The sequence below is a fragment of the Bufo bufo genome, chromosome 5 (genome assembly GCF_905171765.1).
Source record: "Bufo bufo chromosome 5, aBufBuf1.1, whole genome shotgun sequence".
Taxonomy (NCBI): domain Eukaryota; kingdom Metazoa; phylum Chordata; class Amphibia; order Anura; family Bufonidae; genus Bufo; species Bufo bufo.
In genome coordinates, this window is record NC_053393.1 from 454,243,575 (window position 1) to 454,264,186 (window position 20,612).

Consider the following 20,612-nt stretch of genomic DNA (forward strand, 5'->3'; position numbering starts at 1 on the left):
CAGAATTTACAGCGATATTTGGTGGGGCCCAATGCCGTTCTAAGGATGGTAAGGCCTAAGCAGGTACAGGCATTAGTCAATTGGGTGGCCGACAGTGGATCCAGCACATTCACATTTTCTCCCACCCAGTCTTCTGCAAAAAGCGCACAGATTGCGCCTGAAAACCAAGCCCATCAGTCTGTCACATCACCCCTATGCATATCAGGGAAACTGTCTGAGCCTCAACTTATGCAGCAGTCTCTTATGCTGTTTGAAGACTCTGCTGGCAGGGTTTCTCAAGGGCATCCACCTAGCCCTTCCCCAGCGGTGGAAGACATAGAATGCACTGACGTACAACCACTTATGTTTCCTGATGATGAGGACATGGGAATGTTTCTGATGATGATAAAACACAGGTGCCAACTGCTGCGTCTTTCTGCAGTGTGAAGACCGAACAGGAGGTCAGGGAGGAACACTGGGTGGAAGACGATGCAGGGGACGATGAGGTCCTAGACCCCACTTGGAATGAAGGTCGTGCCACTAACTTTCAGAGTTCTGAGGAAGAGGCAGTGGTGAGACCGAGCAAACAGCGTAGCAAAAGAGGGAGCAGTGGGCAAAAGCAGAACACCCGCCGCCAAGAGAGTTCGCCTGCTACTGGCCACCGCCACCTGGGACCGAGCACCCCAAAGGCAGCTTCAAGGAGTTCCCTGGCGTGGCAGTTCTTCAAACAATGTGCTGACGACAAGACCCGAGTGGTTTGCACGCTGTGCCATCAGAGCCTGAAGCGAGGCATTAACGTTCTGAACCTTAGCACAACCTGCATGACCAGGCATCTGCATGCAAAGCATGAACTGCAGTGGAGTAAACACCTTAAAAACAAGGAACTCACTCAGGCTCCCCCTGCTACCTTTTCTGCTGCTGCCGCCTCGGCCTCTTCTGCTGCTGCCGCCTCTGCCTCTTCTTCCGCCTCTGGAGGAACGTTGGCACCTGCCGCCCAGCAAACATGGCATGTACCACCAACACCACCACCTGCGTCACCAAGCATCTCCACCATGTCACACGGCAGCGTTCAGCTCTCCATCTCACAAACATTTGAGAGAAAGCGTAAATTCCCACCTAGCCACCCTCGATCCCTGGCCCTGAATGCCAGCATTCCTAAACTACTGGCCTATGAAATGCTGTCATTCAGGCTGGTGGACACAGACAGCTTCAAACAGCTCATGTCGCTTGCTGTCCCACAGTATGTTGTTCCCAGCCGCCGCTACTTCTCCAAGAGAGCCGTGCCTTCCCTGCACAACCAAGTATCCGATAAAATCAAGTGTGCACTGCGCAACGCCATCTGTGGCAAGGTCCACCTAACCACAGATACGTGGACCAGTAAGCACGGCCAGGGATGCTATATCTCCCTAACTGCACACTGGGTAAATGTAGTGGCGGCTGGGCCCCAGGCGGAGAGCTCTTTGGCGCACGTCTTTCCGCCGCCAAGGATCGCAGGGCAACATTCTTTGCCTCCTGTAGCCTCCTCCTCCTACTCCGCTTCCTCCTCTTCCACCTGCTCATCCAGTCAGCCACACACCTTCACCACCAATTTCAGCACAGCCCGGGGTAAACGTCAGCAGGCCATTCTGAAACTCATATGTTTGGGGGACAGGCCCCACACCGCGCAGGAGTTGTGGCGGGGTATTGAACAACAGACCGACGAGTGGTTCCTGCCGGTGAGCCTCAAGCCCGGCCTGGTGGTGTGCGATAATGGGCGAAATCTCGTCGCAGCTCTGGGACTATCCGGTTTGACGCACATCCCTTGCCTGGCACATGTGCTGAATTTGGTGGTGCAGAACTTCATTCACAACTACCCCGATATGTTAGAGCTGCTGCATAAAGTGCGGGCCGTCTGTGCGCGCTTCCGGCGTTCACATCCTGCCGCTGCTCGCCTGCCTGCGCTACAGCGTAACTTCGGCCTTCCCGCTCACCGCCTCATATGCGACGTGCCTACCAGGTGGAACTCCACCTTGCATATGCTGGACAGACTGTGCAAGCAGCAGCAGGCCATAGTGGAGTTTCAGCTGCAGCACGCACGGGTCAGTCGCACTGCGGAACAGCACGACTTCACCACCAATGACTGGGCCTCCATGCGAGACCTGTGTGCCCTGTTGCGCTGTTTCGAGTACTCCTCCAACATGGCCAGTGGCGATGACGCCGTTATCAGCGTTACAATACCACTTCTATGTCTCCTTGAGAAAACACTTGGCGATGATGGAAGAGGAGGTGGCCCAGGAGGAGGAGGAGGAGGAGGAGGAGGAGGAAGAGGGGTCATTTTTAGCACTTTCAGGCAAGTCTCTTAGAAGTGACTCAGAGGGAGGTTTTTTGAACAGCAGAGGCCAGTTACAAATGTGGCCAGACAGGGCCCACTACTGGAGGACGAGGAGGAGGTGGAGGAGGATGAGGATGAAGCATGTTCACAGCGGGGTGGCACCCAACGCAGCTCGGGCCCATCACTGGTGCGTGGCTGGGGGGAACAGGAGGACGATGACGATACGCCTCCCACAGAGGACAGCTTGTCCTTACCTCTGGGCAGCCTGGCACACATGAGCGACTACATGCTGCAGTGCCTGCGCAACGACAGCAGAGTTGCCCACATTTTAACGTGTGCGGACTACTGGGTTGCCACCTTGCTGGTTCCACGGTACAAAGACAATGTGCCCACCTTACTTCGTGCACTGGAGCGTGATAGGAAGATGCGCGAGTACAAGCGCATGATGGTAGACGCGCTACTGAGAGCATTCCCAAATGTCACAGGGGAACAAATGGAAGCCCAAGGCGAAGGCAGAGGAGGAGCAAGAGGTTGCCAACGCAGCTGTGTCACGGCCAGCTCCTCTGAGGGCAGGGTTAGCATGGCAGAGATGTGGAAAAGTTTTGTCACCACGCCACACCTGATACGGAACGTGTTAGCAGGAGGCAACATTTCAATAACATGGTGGAACAGTACCTGTGCACACCCCTCCACGTACTGACTGATGGTTCGGCCCCATTCAACTTCTGGGTCTCCAAATTGTCCAAGTGGCCAGAGCTAGCCTTTTATGCCTTGGAGGTGCTGGCCTGCCCGGCGGTCAGCGTTTTGTCTGAACGTGTATTCAGCACGGCAGGGGGCGTCATTACAGACAAACGCAGCCGCCTGTCCACAGCCAATGTGGACAAGCTGACGTTCATAAAAATGAACCAAGCATGGATCCCACAGGACCTGTCCATCCCTTGTGCAGATTAGACATTTATAACTACCTCCCCTTAACAATATATTCTTGTACTCCAGGGCACTTCATTCAATCCTCTTTTTTTAATTTTACCATTATATTGCGGGGCAACCCAAAGTTGAATGAACCTCTCCTCTGTCTGGGTGCCGGGCCTAAATATCTGACAGTGGCCTGTTCCAGTGGTGGGTGACATGAAGCCTGATTCTCTGCTATGACATGAAGCCCGATTCTCTGCTATGGGACCTCTCTCCTCTGTCTGGGTGCCGGGGCCTAAAAATATCTGACAATGGCCTGTTCCAGTGGTGGGTGACATGAAGCCTGATTCTCTGCTATGACATGAAGCCCGATTCTCTGCTATGGGACCTCTCTCCTCTGTCTGGGTGCCGGGGCCTAAAAATATCTGACAATGGCCTGTTCCAGTGTTGGGCGACATGAAGCCTGATTCTCTGCTATGACATGAAGCCTGATTCTCTGCTATGGGACCTCTCTCCTCTGCCTGGGTGCCGGGGCCTAAATATCTGACAATGGCCTGTTCCAGTGGTGGGTGACGTGAAGCCTGATTCTCTGCTATGACATGAAGCCTGATTCTCTGCTATGGGACCTCTCTCCAATTGATATTGGTTAATTTTTATTTATTTTATTTTTATTTTTATTAATTTCCCTATCCACATTTGTTTGCAGGGGATTTACCTACATTTTGCTGCCCTTTGCAGCCCTCTAGCCCTTTCCTGGTCTGCTTTACAGCCTTTTTAGTGCCGAAAAGTTCGGGTCCCCATTGACTTCAATGGGGTTCGGGTTCAGGGCGAAGTTCGGGTCGAGTTCGGATCCCGAACATTTCCGGGAAGTTCGGCCGAACCTCTCGAACACGAACATCCAGGTGTTCGCTCAACTCTAATTATGGACATACGGAAAGCACACAGAGTAACTTCCGTTTTTTTGCAGAGCCATTGAGATAAATGGTTCCGCATACGGTCTGGAAAAAAAAAAATGGAACGGACACGGAAAGAAAATACGTTCGCGTGCATGAGCCCTTACTCTAAAGTTATTAGCCTACTATTGAACCCTGTGGCAAATCTGTTTGGCTATTTGGTTGGTGTTGGTTATGTTCTGCATTGGAGCCTTGTAATGGAGGACGCACAAGTGTCATTGGTGAGAACAAGGGGTGTGGCTAGTGTCACATGATCTGCTGATATCAGGACTCATCTCACTGCCCTAAGGCATGATGGGACAGCTGACACATAAGAAACCAGGATTCAAGCATTGGGGATAAAATAAAACTGCAAATGAGGTAAATTTTGGAAAAAAAAAAAAAAAAAAAAAAAAAAAAACAATCCAAGAAGGAATATCAGCTAGAGGAATTGAGAAAAATAAACTTTAGAGTGAAAAATAGATTATGGCGCAACCCCTTTAACTCTATGTTGTGTGATGCAGCAGGGACTGAAGTAACATTTACATAGGGACAAGGGGTCAGAAAAAAATATAAATTATGCAAAAATAAAATATTTAGTTCTTGGTCTAACCTACTGTACATTGTAGATATAAAGCTCAAGGACAAGAGTGACTTTTGCTCTAGCCGGTATGTGGTGCCTATAACTCTTCAATGACAAGACTGTTTTGGTCCTAAATGGACAACCTGGTCTTGGACTGGTTAAATGAATTCCTGTATACAGAAGTTTTGTTGTAGGTGTTACATAATACATTGTTGGGACTTGATAGAAACAATAAAAAAAAGTGACAAAAAATGTGTTGATTTGAAGGCAAAATATCACAACTCACAAGTACAGTCACTGTTAAGAAGATTACCTTCACTTGAGTTTACATCATGTACCTAACCGGTCAGAGAATACTAATTTTGTTGGAGTGTTTCTTTAAAGGAGAAGATTTTGACAGACTGACCCAAAAACAAAAGCTCTGTTTGAACTGCTCTCCCCAATCCCTACCTATTGCTTTTAGCAGTTTTGCACAGTCAAAACTGCTGACAGACTCCCTCTAATATAAGAGTAAATAAGAACTAAAACACAAAATATAAACAAAGACAAAATATAAAATAAATTCCGTAAAAAAAAACTTAAAATAGCCCTCCCCAATTCACAGGTGATGACTGTTTCAACTTTTAGAATATCCAGAACTGGGCTGATAAGTTAGTTATTAATTTCAATCATAAATGTTAAGTTTAACAACAACATTAGTACAGAACATAAAAGGAACTATAAGGCTCCATTCACACATCCGCAATTCCGTTCCGCATTTTGCGGAACGGAATTGCGGACTCATTCATTTCTATGGGGCCGCACGATGTGCACTTCCGGGTCCGCATTTACATTCCCGAAAAAAATAGAACATGCCCTATTCTTGTCCGCAATTGCGGACAAGAATAGGCATATTCTATTAGTGCCAGCGATGTGCGGTCTGCAAAATGCGGAACGCACATTGCCGGTGTCCGTGTTTTGCGGATCCGCAAAACACACACGGATGTGTGAATGGACCCTAAGGCTCATTTATAAAAAAGAAAAAAAAAAGAAAAAAAAACGACATGCATATGACATAATTTTAATCAACTGAAGCAGACCTTAGTAAAAGATTGCTTAATATCTTGTCCGAGTCTTTCAGACATTTTGCCCATGTTGTCAGACATCTTATTCATCCCTTCAGCTAAGCTATCTGGAATGGATTTCACGGCATTGGAGACATTCCTCATTGAATTGCGCAGTGGATTTACAAATGTGTCCATCTACAAGGAACAATATAGGCAACTTAGGACTTAGATCAGTGGAAGCAACTTTCACTAGGAATTTGGAACTTATACATATAGATCACATGCATTTAAAAAATGACACCACAAGCCATGAATTGAAGCTAAAATTCCTTAAAACCTTATTTTTAGGGTCCATTCACACGTCCGTAAGTGTGATCCGCAAAACACGGACACTGGCAATGTGCATACTGCAATTTGCGGACCGCACATCGCTGGCACTATAATAGAAAATGCCCAATCTTGTCCGCAATTGTGGACAAGAATAGGACATGTTCTAGTTTTTGCGGGAACGGAAATGCGGACCCGGAAGTGCGGATCCGGATCTGCAAATGCGGATAGCACATTCCGGCCCCATTGAAAATGAATGGGTCTGCACCTGTTCCGCAAAATTGCGGAACGGATGCGGACCCATTTTGCGGACGTGTGAATGGACCCTTATTTTCACAATTACTTATAGCACCAATATATTTTAGGTTTTCCCAGAGTCTTAGGGGGTCATTTACCAAACTGGTGTAAAGTAGAACTGGCTAAGGCTACTTTCACACTAGCGTTTTCAATTCTGCTATTGAGATCCGTCATAGGATCTCATAAGGGAAAGAAAATGCTGCAGTTTTGTCCCCATTCATTGTCAATGGGGACAAAACTGAACTGAACGAAACGCACCATCAAGCAGCGTTTTACTGTCCGTGATGTGGTGCGGAGCAAAATGGATCCGTCCTGGCACACAATATAAGTCAATGGGGATCACTCTTCTCTGACACAATAGAAAACGGATCCGGATCCGTCCCCCATTCATGACGGATGCATGCGGCTGTATTATGGTAACGAAAGCGTTATTGCAGATCCATGACGGATCCGCAAAAAACGTTAATGTGAAAGTAGCCTTAGTTGCTCATAGCAACCAATCAGATTCCACTTTTCATCTTCCAAAGGAGCTGTCAAAAATGAAAAGTGGAATCCGATTGGTTGCTAGGGGCAACTAAGCCAGTTCTACTTTACACTAGTTTGATAAAAGACCCCAAGGCATGTTTACAGAAGCATTTTTTTGGGCTACCACAAATATCATTAAATGGGCCTCTGAAGGGAAGCATTTCTGCTCCCTGGGTTTCGTTGCCCACATGTAACCTTCTGGCACGGGCTTGGACCTTCTGTAGCCACTGCTGAAATGTGCCACTTGGCGGACACGTAACTGCAGCAGTCAGCATTAGCTGCAGCGGCGCACATGGCCCTGTACATGTCGGATGTTTAATATGCAATGATTGACTCAGGGAGCCAGGACAGAGGGGCTAGAAGCAGATCTGGTGGGGAGGGGGGATTTAAGATCGTTCATACAGTTTTGCTTTTGGCCCCCTGTATAGAACTCACTAGCATAGTTGTATTGGCGCTTGTTACGGATAAGTGTATCATTCTTGCTACCTATTTCTGCATCAAACAAAGTGTCAATAGCGTCTAGGCCCCACTTTTTGGAGTCTTTTTCTGCAGTTTTTCTTCCCAGGACAGAATGGAGGAGAGCTGTGCTCGCTATCCAGTCCAGATACTGCTGAGCTGCACTGTGGTCCCAGATCAGGACCAAAAATTCTCTCTTGCCTTATCTCCACATATATTATGATGGATCCTTCCACTAATGCATATCACATGTAAAAAATATATATATTATATATATATATATATATATATATATATATATATATATATATATATATATATAATATATATATATAATTATATTTTATTCTACATACCTTACGTGCAAAGTCCCCTTTCCCTTTATTGTAGGCTTTGTTCTCAAGAAAGTCGAATACACAATGGGCCAGTGCAGGACAGGCCTTCAGCAACTCAGGACTTAGTAACAACTACAAGAAATGGACAGAAATAAATCACAAATAAAGCTGAACCTTTCAGGGCCTGGCAAAAGAAGAGAAATCTTGAGTGAGACATTTTAACTGAAACCGTCTCACCCCATAAATACTACATACCAGTCATTCCTGATCAAACGGGCCAAGACTGCATATCATAAGGACATATGGAAACAAATGCAATCATTCTATAAAATAAGGCTTATAGATTACAATAAATGTATTACCTGTAAGTACGCATTCAAATCATTTTTTCTCTTCTCCAAAAATTCTTTATCCATGTTGTTGAAAGTCTTTTTTCCTGGCAGCCTGAGGAGACTGGCAAGGTTTTCAAACTGAAATGGGTGATCGAAAAAAATAAAAAGTAACACATTAGGCTATTAAAGCACTAGAGACCTGGTTATACGCGATGCCAATAAAACAGAAAAACAACGTCCTAATGTTTTATGAATACGGCCATGCTGAAGAAACCTCTCATATTACCTCTCAGTTACTGCCGGACACTCGACAAATGTAGATCAATATCTATGTAAATGCACAGGTGTGCCACTCAAGCCTGGCATCAATGGCCAATGAAGCTTAGATCATCGGTGGTCACAGCCTCTTGTGCATGGATCAATGTAATGTGCTGGTCACATGGGGGGGACAAGTAGAAACATTAACATTCCCATGGATTTCTTTGAAGGCGATGTTTTCTGAAAGAATGCCCTTTTGGCATATATGTGGTTTCCATCCGGGGAACTACTGAGAGATGGGGAGATGTCTCAAATTCTTTCAATTGCACACGTCTGGTAGAATATGTTACCCTAAGGGTAGGACCAAACGGCGCTGCGGTCGCATGGTCCAAAGCTACCTCTAATTGCGCCAAGGAGACCACACGCTGGTCTGTATTGTTAATGGGCGCCACGGTATTGAATAGAACTATTGAACAGTGCGGCCTCCTTAGTTTAAAGGTGTTGGCCACTTTCTGGTTAGTGTTGACCAATGTACATGCAAGATGATTGTATGGCACTTACTAATATAGCCTTTGTTGATATTCTGCGCCATTTTCTATATTTCATACGGTATGTCCCCTTGTTGGCCAACTCTTTTGTGCTGTCCACACAGAGGTCTAGGCCTTAAAATGGCAGCAGATGGAAGGTCATGTGACCTCCAAGTGATGTCTCCTCCATTAAAGAGTTTAGTGCAGATGTAGTGTGTCTGAATGGAGGAGGCCGAGTGATTTGCCTGGTCACATGACCCTCCATCAGCAGCCATTTTATGAACACGACCTCACTGGGGACAGCCTAAAAGACTTGGGAAACAAGAGGGTATACTTTATGAAATGTGGAAAAAACCACAGAATTTTTAACAAAGACTATATCAGTTAGTGCCTCATAGTCATCTTACCTACACATTTGTCAATAGTAGCCAGAAAGTGGCCAACCCCTTTGATCAGAGGCCGCCGCTGCCTATACGACTGCAGCGGCACGCCACGTTGCCGTTTGGTTGTACCCTAATTGCAGAATATGAAGCAGGAGAAGTGGAGCTGGTTTGTAAAATGATGATGAATAATCCAGATTTTTCCACCACTTGCTGGCTCTGGTTTGCCCAGCGGCTTCAGATGGACTTCTGACACAACAAATATCAAAAACATCTACGGTATGACAAGATTATCATCACTTCACAAATAGAAAAGCCACCCCGCATCAACACCTCATTTATACGCTGCCCTTTTCTGACAGGTCCGCTTTAATGAAATAAAACCTTCTCTTTCTTTTCATACAACATCCCCAAGTAAAACTAAATCACCATTTGTATGCCAGCGTAAAAACACACACAGAGCGTATAAAACGTATCCTGCACTATTCGTGGTCTTGAAACCAATGACAACGGGTAAAATATTCCAAGTGCTAGGTTACAAGGTAACTCGGGGTGTTTGGCTGGTTTCATACATCGCTGAAGAAGTACTGCATTCGGTGGGTGGGAAACTCTGCTAAGCCTCGAGATCAGCACTTTATGGACAGCTGGAAGTAGGATCTGCATTTACATTGCCTCATCTACTTTAACAATGGATCTGGAGAGGTCACTTTAGGTTCAAAACGCGTTCCTTAAGATTTGCCACTTAAGGCACTTCATTTCATGCACTTCAAGTAGACAGACTGGGAAATAACTAGCTCTGTGCAGTGAGCAGAAAATGAAGAACTGTCGCTCCGGAAAGACATGGCGTCCCATAGTGGTTAACAGGAGTTTAACTATTACACGCCACGAAACACATGATCTGATAGAATTTTCATTGCGGCAACTCCTTACCTCCATTTACAAGCTGATATAGAAACCTGCATTCCACCATAAAACGCATATTTCTGCAGGCACAATGAGATGCCTACAGCTGTCTCCGCTCAGACCCCACAGGCCCATAAGCTGTCGCACAAAGCCTACACACTCAATTCCCAAGCTCACGTTTTTCCTCCCTAAGCTCTGTGACCAATACAGCAACTGATCTGAGCCACTGTTCTCCTGCGCTTCTCAGCCTCAGACCAGAAATGATCCGGTTACAAGATAAATATGACTGAGCTTTACTACTGACACATTACTGCCAAAGAATAAAATATCAACCCCTGAAGATCGACCATGTTCATGCTCCAGTCCACGAACTCCATAGGAATGTGTCACATCACTGCTGAAATGTGCTGCAGGTGCTTCCTTCAGGCCGACCCTTACAGAACCATCAGAACCACACAAGAATTGGTTCTGTTTTTGGTCTCCTGAACATGATCACAGTCTACAAAACATAGACGCAGTCCGTGCACATTCCGCAGCGGTGGCTGGACCCAATGTAAAAAAAAGACAAGAATAGGACAAATTCTATCATTTGCGACCCGGCCGCACAGAGGTGGCCAGCACCCGGATGACATCCTTGTGCTGTCCGTTTTCTTTTTGCGGACCCATACACTGCGTGCAGAATTATTAGGCAAATGAGTATTTTCACCACATCATCCTCTTTATGCATGTTGTCTTACTCCAAGCTGTATAGGCTCGAAAGCCTACTACCAATTAAGCATATTAGGTGATGTGCATCTCTGTAATGAGAAGGGGTGTGGTCTAATGACATCAACACCCTATATTAGGTGTGCATAATTATTAGGCAACTTCCTTTCCTTTGGCAAAATGGGTCAAAAGAAGGACTTGACAGGCTCAGAAAAGTCAAAAATAGTGAGATATCTTGCAGAGGGATGCAGCACTCTTAAAATTGCAAAGCTTCTGAAGCGTGATCATCGAACAATCAAGCGTTTCATTCAAAATAGTCAACAGGGTCGCAAGAAGCATGTGGAAAAACCAAGGCGCAAAATAACTGCCCATGAACTGAGAAAAGTCAAGCGTGCAGCTGCCAAGATGCCACTTGCCACCAGTTTGGCCATATTTCAGAGCTGCAACATCACTGGAGTGCCCAAAAGCACAAGGTGTGCAATACTCAGAGACATGGCCAAGGTAAGAAAGGCTGAAAGACGACCACCACTGAACAAGACACACAAGCTGAAACGTCAAGACTGGGCCAAGAAATATCTCAAGACTGATTTTTCTAAGGTTTTATGGACTGATGAAATGAGAGTGAGTCTTGATGGGCCAGATGGATGGGCCCGTGGCTGGATTGGTAAAGGGCAGAGAGCTCCAGTCCGACTCAGACGCCAGCAAGGTGGAGGTGGAGTACTGGTTTGGGCTGGTATCATCAAAGATGAGCTTGTGGGGCCTTTTCGGGTTGAGGATGGAGTCAAGCTCAACTCCCAGTCCTACTGCCAGTTTCTGGAAGACACCTTCTTCAAGCAGTGGTACAGGAAGAAGTCTGCATCCTTCAAGAAAAACATGATTTTCATGCAGGACAATGCTCCATCACACGCGTCCAAGCACTCCACAGCGTGGCTGGCAAGAAAGGGTATAAAAGAAGAAAATCTAATGACATGGCCTCCTTGTTCACCTGATCTGAACCCCATTGAGAACCTGTGGTCCATCATCAAATGTGAGATTTACAAGGAGGGAAAACAGTACACCTCTCTGAACAGTGTCTGGGAGGCTGTGGTTGCTGCTGCACGCAATGTTGATGGTGAACAGATCAAAACACTGACAGAATCCATGGATGGCAGGCTTTTGAGTGTCCTTGCAAAGAAAGGTGGCTATATTGGTCACTGATTTGTTTTTGTTTTGTTTTTGAATGTCAGAAATGTATATTTGTGAATGTTGAGATGTTATATTGGTTTCACTGGTAAAAATAAATAATTGAAATGGGTATATATTTGTTTTTTGTTAAGTTGCCTAATAATTATGCACAGTAATAGTCACCTGCACACACAGATATCCCCCTAAAATAGCTAAAACTAAAAACAAACTAAAAACTACTTCCAAAAATATTCAGCTTTGATATTAATGAGTTTTTTGGGTTCATTGAGAACATGGTTGTTGTTCAATAATAAAATTAATCCTCAAAAATACAACTTGCCTAATAATTCTGCACTCCCTGTATAAATAAATGGGTCCGTGTGCGACCCACAAAAACTGCTGATCGGACATGGACCAAAAATACGGTCATGTGCATGAGGCCTTATGGTGCATTCACATGACCGTATTCATTTTGCCGTCCGCAAAACATGAATTTGCAAATCATGGATTACGTCCGTGTGACATCCATGTTGCATCCGTTTTTTTTTTTTACGGAGTCATTGACTTCCGCATCCGTATGGCCGTTCCGCAAGGGAAAGAACATGTCCCATACTTGGCCACAAAATGTGCTTCATGGACCCATTGAAGTCAACAGGTCTGCAAAAAAACAAACAAAAAAAATGGATGCAACATGAATGTAGATGTGGCTGCAGTCTCTCACGTTTATAGCGAATGTGCGATCAATATGCCATACACTTTTCCAATTCTACGCATCCTTAATAATGTCACGTGTACGGTTCCCTGTAAACATGATTTAAAAGCCTAGGGCCATACCTGTTCAGTGATCCGCATGTGGAAATCATGGAAGTCACTGTAACGCCGATAGGTTTTCCATATTTCCTGAATGCCATCTCGCTTCTTGACAGTGATGGCGTACAGTGCATAGGTTTTCCCATGTTCATTACATACTCCTGCCACAGCATATGGGTCACAGTCAACATGAACTGGTAGATTAAAATGTACAGGGACAAATGCACATACAAAAAGGGTAGAAGAAAAAGCATGAAATGACAGGTGGAATGAGCAGAGAATGAAAATAAATCAGACAACCTATATTCCTAAGCTTCAGGATTCATGGCTGTGGTCTACACAAAGAAGAGGTGGGCATTTTGTGGGTCACCTCGATAATCAGAAAAGTCATAGGTAGAAATAGAGACGAAACCATAAAGACCTGGCTGAGTGTATCCTGTGTCTCAGGCCTCTTCCACACTTACGCTACTAATTTCCATTGCCCAGGTGCAAAACAAAAACTCAACACATAACTGACCCGGAGGAGCCAAATAGATCCCATTGACTATATTAGTGTCCAATTTTCGTTCGGGTATACGCTCTTTTTTTGTGGAGAAAGAAGTCCTCCATGGAGGTCTCTTCTCTCCACTGTTTTTGACAGAATCTACTTTGGAGTATGTGAATGAAATCTCCAAGCCCTTACTGATTTCATGGACATTACCTAAAATAAATAATTTGCCTATTAAAACTACACCTTTAGTCTCTGTCCACACTTAAATTATAGGTTCTTGTTTTTTGGGCCTAGACAAGGCAATCTGCAGCCAATATTGCACTGGATAACCCCATTTAAGGCTTAAAGAGGTCCTCTGCTTTGGACAAACCCTACTTCTTAGAAGTGTCTCTTGTCTTGACAATACCCTGATTAAAATGCACCCCCTCCCCTCCCCAAATTAGGACTCATATTGAGCAAAAGTAATCTGCGATGAAATTAGGCATTACCCAGTTATCATTAAATTAATGTGTTATTTATGTAATGTAGGAAAGGCATGCCCTCCGGAGGGAGAGACACTCTTTGTAACCGCTCTACACTTTGGCCAAGAATTCCCTAAAAGGGTATCTAAAAATGGGTTTTCTAATCTGGATATCCTGTTTATCATCTGTCAGCATGATCAACCCTATTAAACCAGGCATGCAGCCTGGTAGGGTTAATCATGCTGATATCGATACCCAATCCACTGCCTGATTGCTGAGAAAATTGCATTTATTCATATGCAAATGACCTTAGTGGAGCAATGAGGGGCTGGCCAGAGCACTCGGAGCACCAGTTTGTTACACTCCCCAGCTTTAGGGCTCATGCACACGACCGTTGGCTGCTTTGTGGTCCGCAAATCGCGGATTGCAAAACACAGATAACAGCCGTGTGCATTCTGCAGAACAGAACGGCCGGCCCTAATAGAACAGTCCTTTCCTTGCCTGTAATGCGGACAAGAATAGGACATGTTCTATAACTTTGCGGGCGGCATGCCCCATGGAAGTGAATGGGTCAGCATCCGACCAGCAAAAAATGCGCATTGGATGTGGACCCAAACCACGGTTGCGTGCATGTACCCGAACCCCCTGATAAATTCTCCCAATGTGTCAATTACACATGAATGTAATAAATAACACATTAACTACTTTAGAAGCAGAGTGGCATTGGGAATTATTAGATAAAGTAGTCTGAAGCATTTTAAGAATGTGTTGGCTTCTCATCGGGGCGGACAGTGAACACATTCTTCACACCAAGCTGCTGGTATCATTCACATGGTATTTCACTTGCCTATTACAAGATTTATAGTTCAGGAAAACATTTAGCACGGTGCAGTAATCACAATGTCCTGGGACTGACTGCGCTTCTGATACTGGCCAGCAGATATGGGTATTGATTAGCGGGAAGATATATGTGAAAATATGTGCTCGAAGGATGTTTTTCTCAAATGTTATATAGCGACTGCCTCAAAACACTGAACTTAAATAGGTGAGGGGCATGTGCAGTCTGAAGAAACAGGTACACGCTATGTAATTCAAATGTAGAGAGCGAGGGACGGATGGGAGAGACGTCCACATTTCTACTTTAAACCTCTCTTAATTGTTCTCTCCCATCCATCCCTCGCTCTCTCTCCCATCCGTCCCTCGCTCTCTCTCCCTCTCTCCCATCCGTCCCTCGCTCTCTCTCCCATCCGTCCCTCGCTCTCTCCCTCTCTCCCATCCGTCCCTCGCTCTCTCCCATCCGTCCCTCTCTCTCTCCCATCCGTCCCTCGCTCTCTCCCATCCGTCCCTCGCTCTCTCCCATCCGTCCCTCGCTCTCTCCCATCCGTCCCTCGCTCTCTCCCATCCGTCCCTCGCTCTCTCCCATCCGTCCCTCGCTCTCTCCCATCCGTCCCTCGCTCTCTCCCTCTCTCCCATCCGTCCCTCGCTCTCTCCCTCTCTCCCATCCGTCCCTCGCTCTCTCCCTCTCTCCCATCCGTCCCTCGCTCTCTCCCTCTCTCCCATCCGTCCCTCGCTCTCTCCCTCTCTCCCATCCGTCCCTCGCTCTCTCCCTCTCTCCCATCCGTCCCTCGCTCTCTCCCTCTCTCCCATCCGTCCCTCGCTCTCTCCCTCTCTCCCATCCGTCCCTCGCTCTCTCCCTCTCTCCCATCCGTCCCTCGCTCTCTCCCTCTCTCCCATCCGTCCCTCGCTCTCTCCCTCTCTCCCATCCGTCCCTCGCTCTCTCCCTCTCTCCCATCCGTCCCTCGCTCTCTCCCTCTCTCCCATCCGTCCCTCGCTCTCTCCCTCTCTCCCATCCGTCCCTCGCTCTCTCCCTCTCTCCCATCCGTCCCTCGCTCTCTCCCTCTCTCCCATCCGCCCCTCGCTCTCTCCCTCTCTCCCATCCGTCCCTCGCTCTCTCCCTCTCTCCCATCCGTCCCTCGCTCTCTCCCTCTCTCCCATCCGTCCCTCGCTCTCTCCCTCTCTCCCATCCGTCCCTCGCTCTCTCCCTCTCTCCCATCCGTCCCTCGCTCTCTCCCTCTCTCCCATCCGTCCCTCGCTCTCTCTCTCTCCCATCCGTCCCTCGCTCTCTCTCACTGGCACCACAAAGAGAGTGCACTATGCATGCAGGCCATCTCTCCATTCACCTCTACGGGACTGCTGGAAATAGCCAAGATTTTTTGAACTCCCATAAAAGTGAATGGAGGACGGGCATCACTGCACGGTGTGCTCTTTCACTTTGGAGGCCCCATGCTAGACCTAAATGTAGTTACCAGAGGTGGGATCCGCACCTATGTCAAGTTGGTAGCATATCCTAGCGATATGCCACTAATGTCTCAGAAGAGACAACCCCTATAAGGCACATTTACATGTGCCAACTGAGCAGGCAATTATTCGGAAAAAACTATTCCTTCCCAATAACTGCCTACTTGTCAGTGGAGTCACGAATCAATGATGACTTCAGTGTTTCGCTCGTTCATCGGGTAATCTGTGGCATCTTTACATGGGCAATTATTGGGAATGAGCATTCGTCCTAATGTTTGTTCATGATAATCAGCCTGAAACTTGCCCCATCAAAATCTTTAAAGGTCTTTACACCAGGTGAAACCCCAAGAAGTAATTCTGCTAATACTTATATCTCCAGGGCTGGGTTATGGAAACTGAAAGGATGACAGATGAGTGCACACAGGAGAGAAATGATGACAGAAAACTAAATACAGAAACAAAACGAGAGGAAAATGGTAGTACGATCTCTCACCAGTGTCAGATATAAAAGCATGGATTTGTATTGGCTCTTCAGCGGTGACGTTGGACAGGTCATCCAGAGACTGAAAAAAAATATTAAAAAAACGTTTGAAAGAGAAGTTACATTTTATTATAAAACTAATGAATCCTCCTAAAACTGAAATAAATTATATAGACAAAAAAGAACATGACATTTCTAGATCAAACACAGCCCAGTAAGCATTCATTTCTACTTTTATGCCTCTTTCCCTTTAAAAGTGATGAAAATTGTGCAACTTTGTGACCTTCGGAATGACCTTTCCCCCCAATTCATTGCCTGTTCTGTTTATTGTAACGGAGTGACACAGGGGAGCTGTATTATTTGAGTAGGCATTTACTCCAGACATGGAGCCGGGCCAGAAACAACTAATCTGCTAGTGTTCAAACACCTGCACAAGCACGGCAGTCCCAGAATAGCACTAAACATTACACACAGAGAGGAAAGTCAAAGATTCCTTCATATATACACTATTGTTTCCCGGACCTCGTACCAACACCAATGTTTCCTTCTCACTCAGTGAAACGTTCCTTTCAACGTTAATAACACAAGAATGCCATTCACTGGGGCAGGCAGACACTTTCCTCCACCAGAAGGTCAGCTAACAACATTGTGAGTGACGGATATCATTTCTTATGGTCAACAGATCAGTCCACTAAAAACAGAGCTTTTTATACATCGCCTCGTACTCGGGGCTCAGCGGGTGACCCGCAAGTGCTGGATTTTAAGCTTTTCTTAAAAGAGCCCAAAGAATGTTATCTGCATGACTACAGTTTACAGGCCCAGACTGCCGGCATAAAATGTATATTCCTCCCTGTCCATGTAGCGGTGACCATCAGAGATTCATCTCAGCGTTGTAAAACTGGAAGACGCTTTACATTTTTCATCAACTGGAAGTTCAATTAAAAGGGTTCTCCTGGGAGTATAATATTAAATGACCAATCCTCAGGGTAGGTCTTCAGTATCTGATCTGTGTTGGTCCGACACTCGCAACCCTCGTCCAATCAGCTGTTTGAAGAGGCCACGGCTCAAAGGTGAGCGCTGCGGCCTCCTCACAGCTTTCCAAGCATAGCACCGTCTACTGGATGGCGACTGTGATAGGAATTGCAGCCCAGGACCATTCACTTGAATGGACTGAGCTGCGCCATGGCCATGTGACCAGTGAACGTGACATTGTTGGCCTAGGAAGAGGCCGCAGCACTCACCAGAGCACCATGGCCTCTTCAAACAGCTGATCAGTAGAGGTGCCAGGAGCCAGGGTCCCACAGAGCAGATACTGATGACCTCTCCTGAAAATAGGTCTTCAAAATGGCATTCTTCTCGCTCAAAAATTGACAGTCAATTTTCTTTTTAAATGTTTGTTCTATGGAAAGATTCAGTTTCTCTCCGAGTGGATGTGCTACCCTTTTAGCACTAAATATAAGGCTCCCACACAAAGCAATAATGTGAATAAAGTGTTATTCAAGTAGTTTCCCACTCAAGCCTATTGGGATCACACTGCTTTGCAATCATAGTAAACCACACACAGATGTGTCCTATCCTTTTTCTTGGCTTGACATTTTCTGAGATGAGTGGCCCAAGATGACAATGACATGTTAAAAAACTGCAGACTGTACTTGCGATGGATGCCACCAAGGCCATCCATCACCTTTAGGCTCATTTGTTTGAAAAAATTTACACGTTTAACCAGGAGAGAAATTGGGAGTCCTTAAAGAGGTTATGCCATGAAACATCAGCACCTGGATCTGAGTACATTTGTAATTTTCAACCCGTCCCTTGAAGGAAAAGAAAGTGTGTTAGGGTACATTCACACGACCGTATTTTGGGCTCTGCATCCGTTCCACAATTTTGCGGAACGGGTGCGGACCCATTCATTTCAATGGGGCCGCAAAAGATGCGGACAGCACACAATGTGCTGTCCACATCCGTAGATCCGTTCTGCGGCCCCGCAAAAAAGATAGAGCATGTCCTATTCTTGTCCGCAATCGAGGACAAGAATAGGCATTTCTATCTTAGGGCCTGCTACATTCACATGGCCGGTATGCGTGTTTTGATGATCCGCAATTTGCGGACCGCAAAACACATACAGTCGTGTGAATGTAGCCTTAATAGAGGCAGTCCCCTCGTGCTCAATGCCCCCATCTCTCTGCTGTGAGCACTGTCCCAGCCCCTCACCTCTGTTCAGAGTGATGACTCCTGACTTGATGCTACAGCCGTCACTCAGACGCGGGCTTGTTAAGTGTTCAGTGCTGAGAGCACCTGCAAATATGTTGTCTGTGGGATTAATAGTTGGATTTCCCCGTTAATCAGATATATTTACTAATCTCCCTTGTCACCTATATAGCACTGTCAGCAGTTTTCAGGGTCAAGACTGCTTGTAAATCCTCTGCATCTTCTCTCTTGAACCAATGGGGGTCATTTACAAAGACCTGCCCTTTACGCCAGTCTTTGATTCCCCCCTGCACTGCCGGAGGATGCTCAGAATTTATGACAAGATGTGCGTCTAGTCATAAATCAGGCACATCTAGTGAAAAAGCTGAAAAGCTGCATCTGGATTTAAATTCCACAAGTTTGGACGTGCTGTCTCCGTTTTTTAGTGATCAATTATGCCTAAAACTGGTTTAAATGTAAGTGAATATGCCGGGGCCAATGGCCCGGCCCCCACCATTTCCAAATGGCAAGAATGAGGTAGAAACACCACGTGCATCAAAATATTGTTGCACAGGCATTAAAAATTCACAAAAACTGGTTCATGTAACTTTTTTACGCCAGTTTTGCATTAGTAAATGAACCCTAATGACTAAAAAGGGCTAAACAGAAACTTTGGTTGCACAAACATTAAGACTGCAATGAAACACTGCTAGTTGTCCATAGCAACCGATCAGATGCCACCTTTCATTTTTCAGAGCTCATTTGGAAAATAAAAGGTGAAATCTGACTGGCTGCTATGGGCAACTAAGCCAGTTTTTCTTTTCACCAGTTTTGATAAATTTCCCCTGCAAATAAGGATTGTGAACGTGGTCACGCTGCAACAAGTGATGTAACGTAACTGTGACAAAAAGCAAAACCTGCTGCATTTCCGTCTGCAGAGAAAGCACACACATTTTGTGGTCACTTGTAGACAAGACATGATAGGCTGTACAGCTTTGGAAGAATTACATACCAAATTGATGCTGCCCGTCGGCGATCCATTAAAAGACTCTATGGATGAAGGGAAAAAAAAACAAATTAAAGCAAGACTTAGACTGCAGAGGGTTAATCAGCGATTGTAACCAAGACTAAAAATCCCATCAGCTGAAGCATGCAAAACATAGAACAGCACACACCCAACATCACAGCCTGTAATCCCCATCGGGCTGCAACATAAACATCATACTGGAAACGCCTGTGCACCTGCAGCAAGTGAAGAGCAGGCCATTCACAGCCATAATGATCTGTGGATCACATCTCCATGGGCCAGGTCACGTAACAGCACTACTCTGTGGATGTCAAACTCTGCATTTAGTGGTTAATTTAACACCTTGTGGGACAAAAGTTTGGTATTAAAGAGATATTCCAGCTTTAGGCAACTGCGCTAACCTGCTCTCCGCCGCTGGGTTACAGTGCACTATATACCCACCCAATTAAACCACACATGTAATATAAAAAGTAGACTTTACTCCACATAATCATATCAAAACAATATATCACAGAGGCACATCATAAAATCCACGGGTGAGAACTGTAGAGCCAAAATACCCCCCCACAGACAGATACTATCAGCCTATATTGTATGTACCACATCCCATATACATAAAGTTAATCGTATATGCACACTAACAAGGCAACGCATAGTAATATAGGATACGGCACAGTTATCTATAGCAGGTCAGTAATAAAGATCTGATACTCAACTCACATATAGCCAAAACATATGCTGGGTCCCCCACCAGTTATGGTCCAGACAATGTGGCTCCAACTTGGGGACATCCCAATAAGTATCGCTAACAGCAATCATAGTGGTATAAAACAGATATTACCCAATACAGTATACTAACCCTAGTATACGTGGGGAGAGAGAAAGA

The 20,612-nt window shown here is 45.8% G+C and overlaps 1 protein-coding gene across 1 annotated transcript in view; it reads right to left on the reverse strand.

Moving 5' to 3' along the window:
• Nucleotides 1-20,612, reverse strand: part of SNX13 (sorting nexin 13) — a 157,571-nt gene that overhangs the window by 12,377 nt on the left and 124,582 nt on the right. Inside the window, 6 exon segments of the mRNA XM_040433682.1 lie at nucleotides 5,797-5,958; nucleotides 7,725-7,835; nucleotides 8,066-8,173; nucleotides 12,807-12,976; nucleotides 16,525-16,594; nucleotides 19,712-19,749. Of these exon segments, the coding sequence (XP_040289616.1) occupies nucleotides 5,797-5,958; nucleotides 7,725-7,835; nucleotides 8,066-8,173; nucleotides 12,807-12,976; nucleotides 16,525-16,594; nucleotides 19,712-19,749 (659 nt within the window).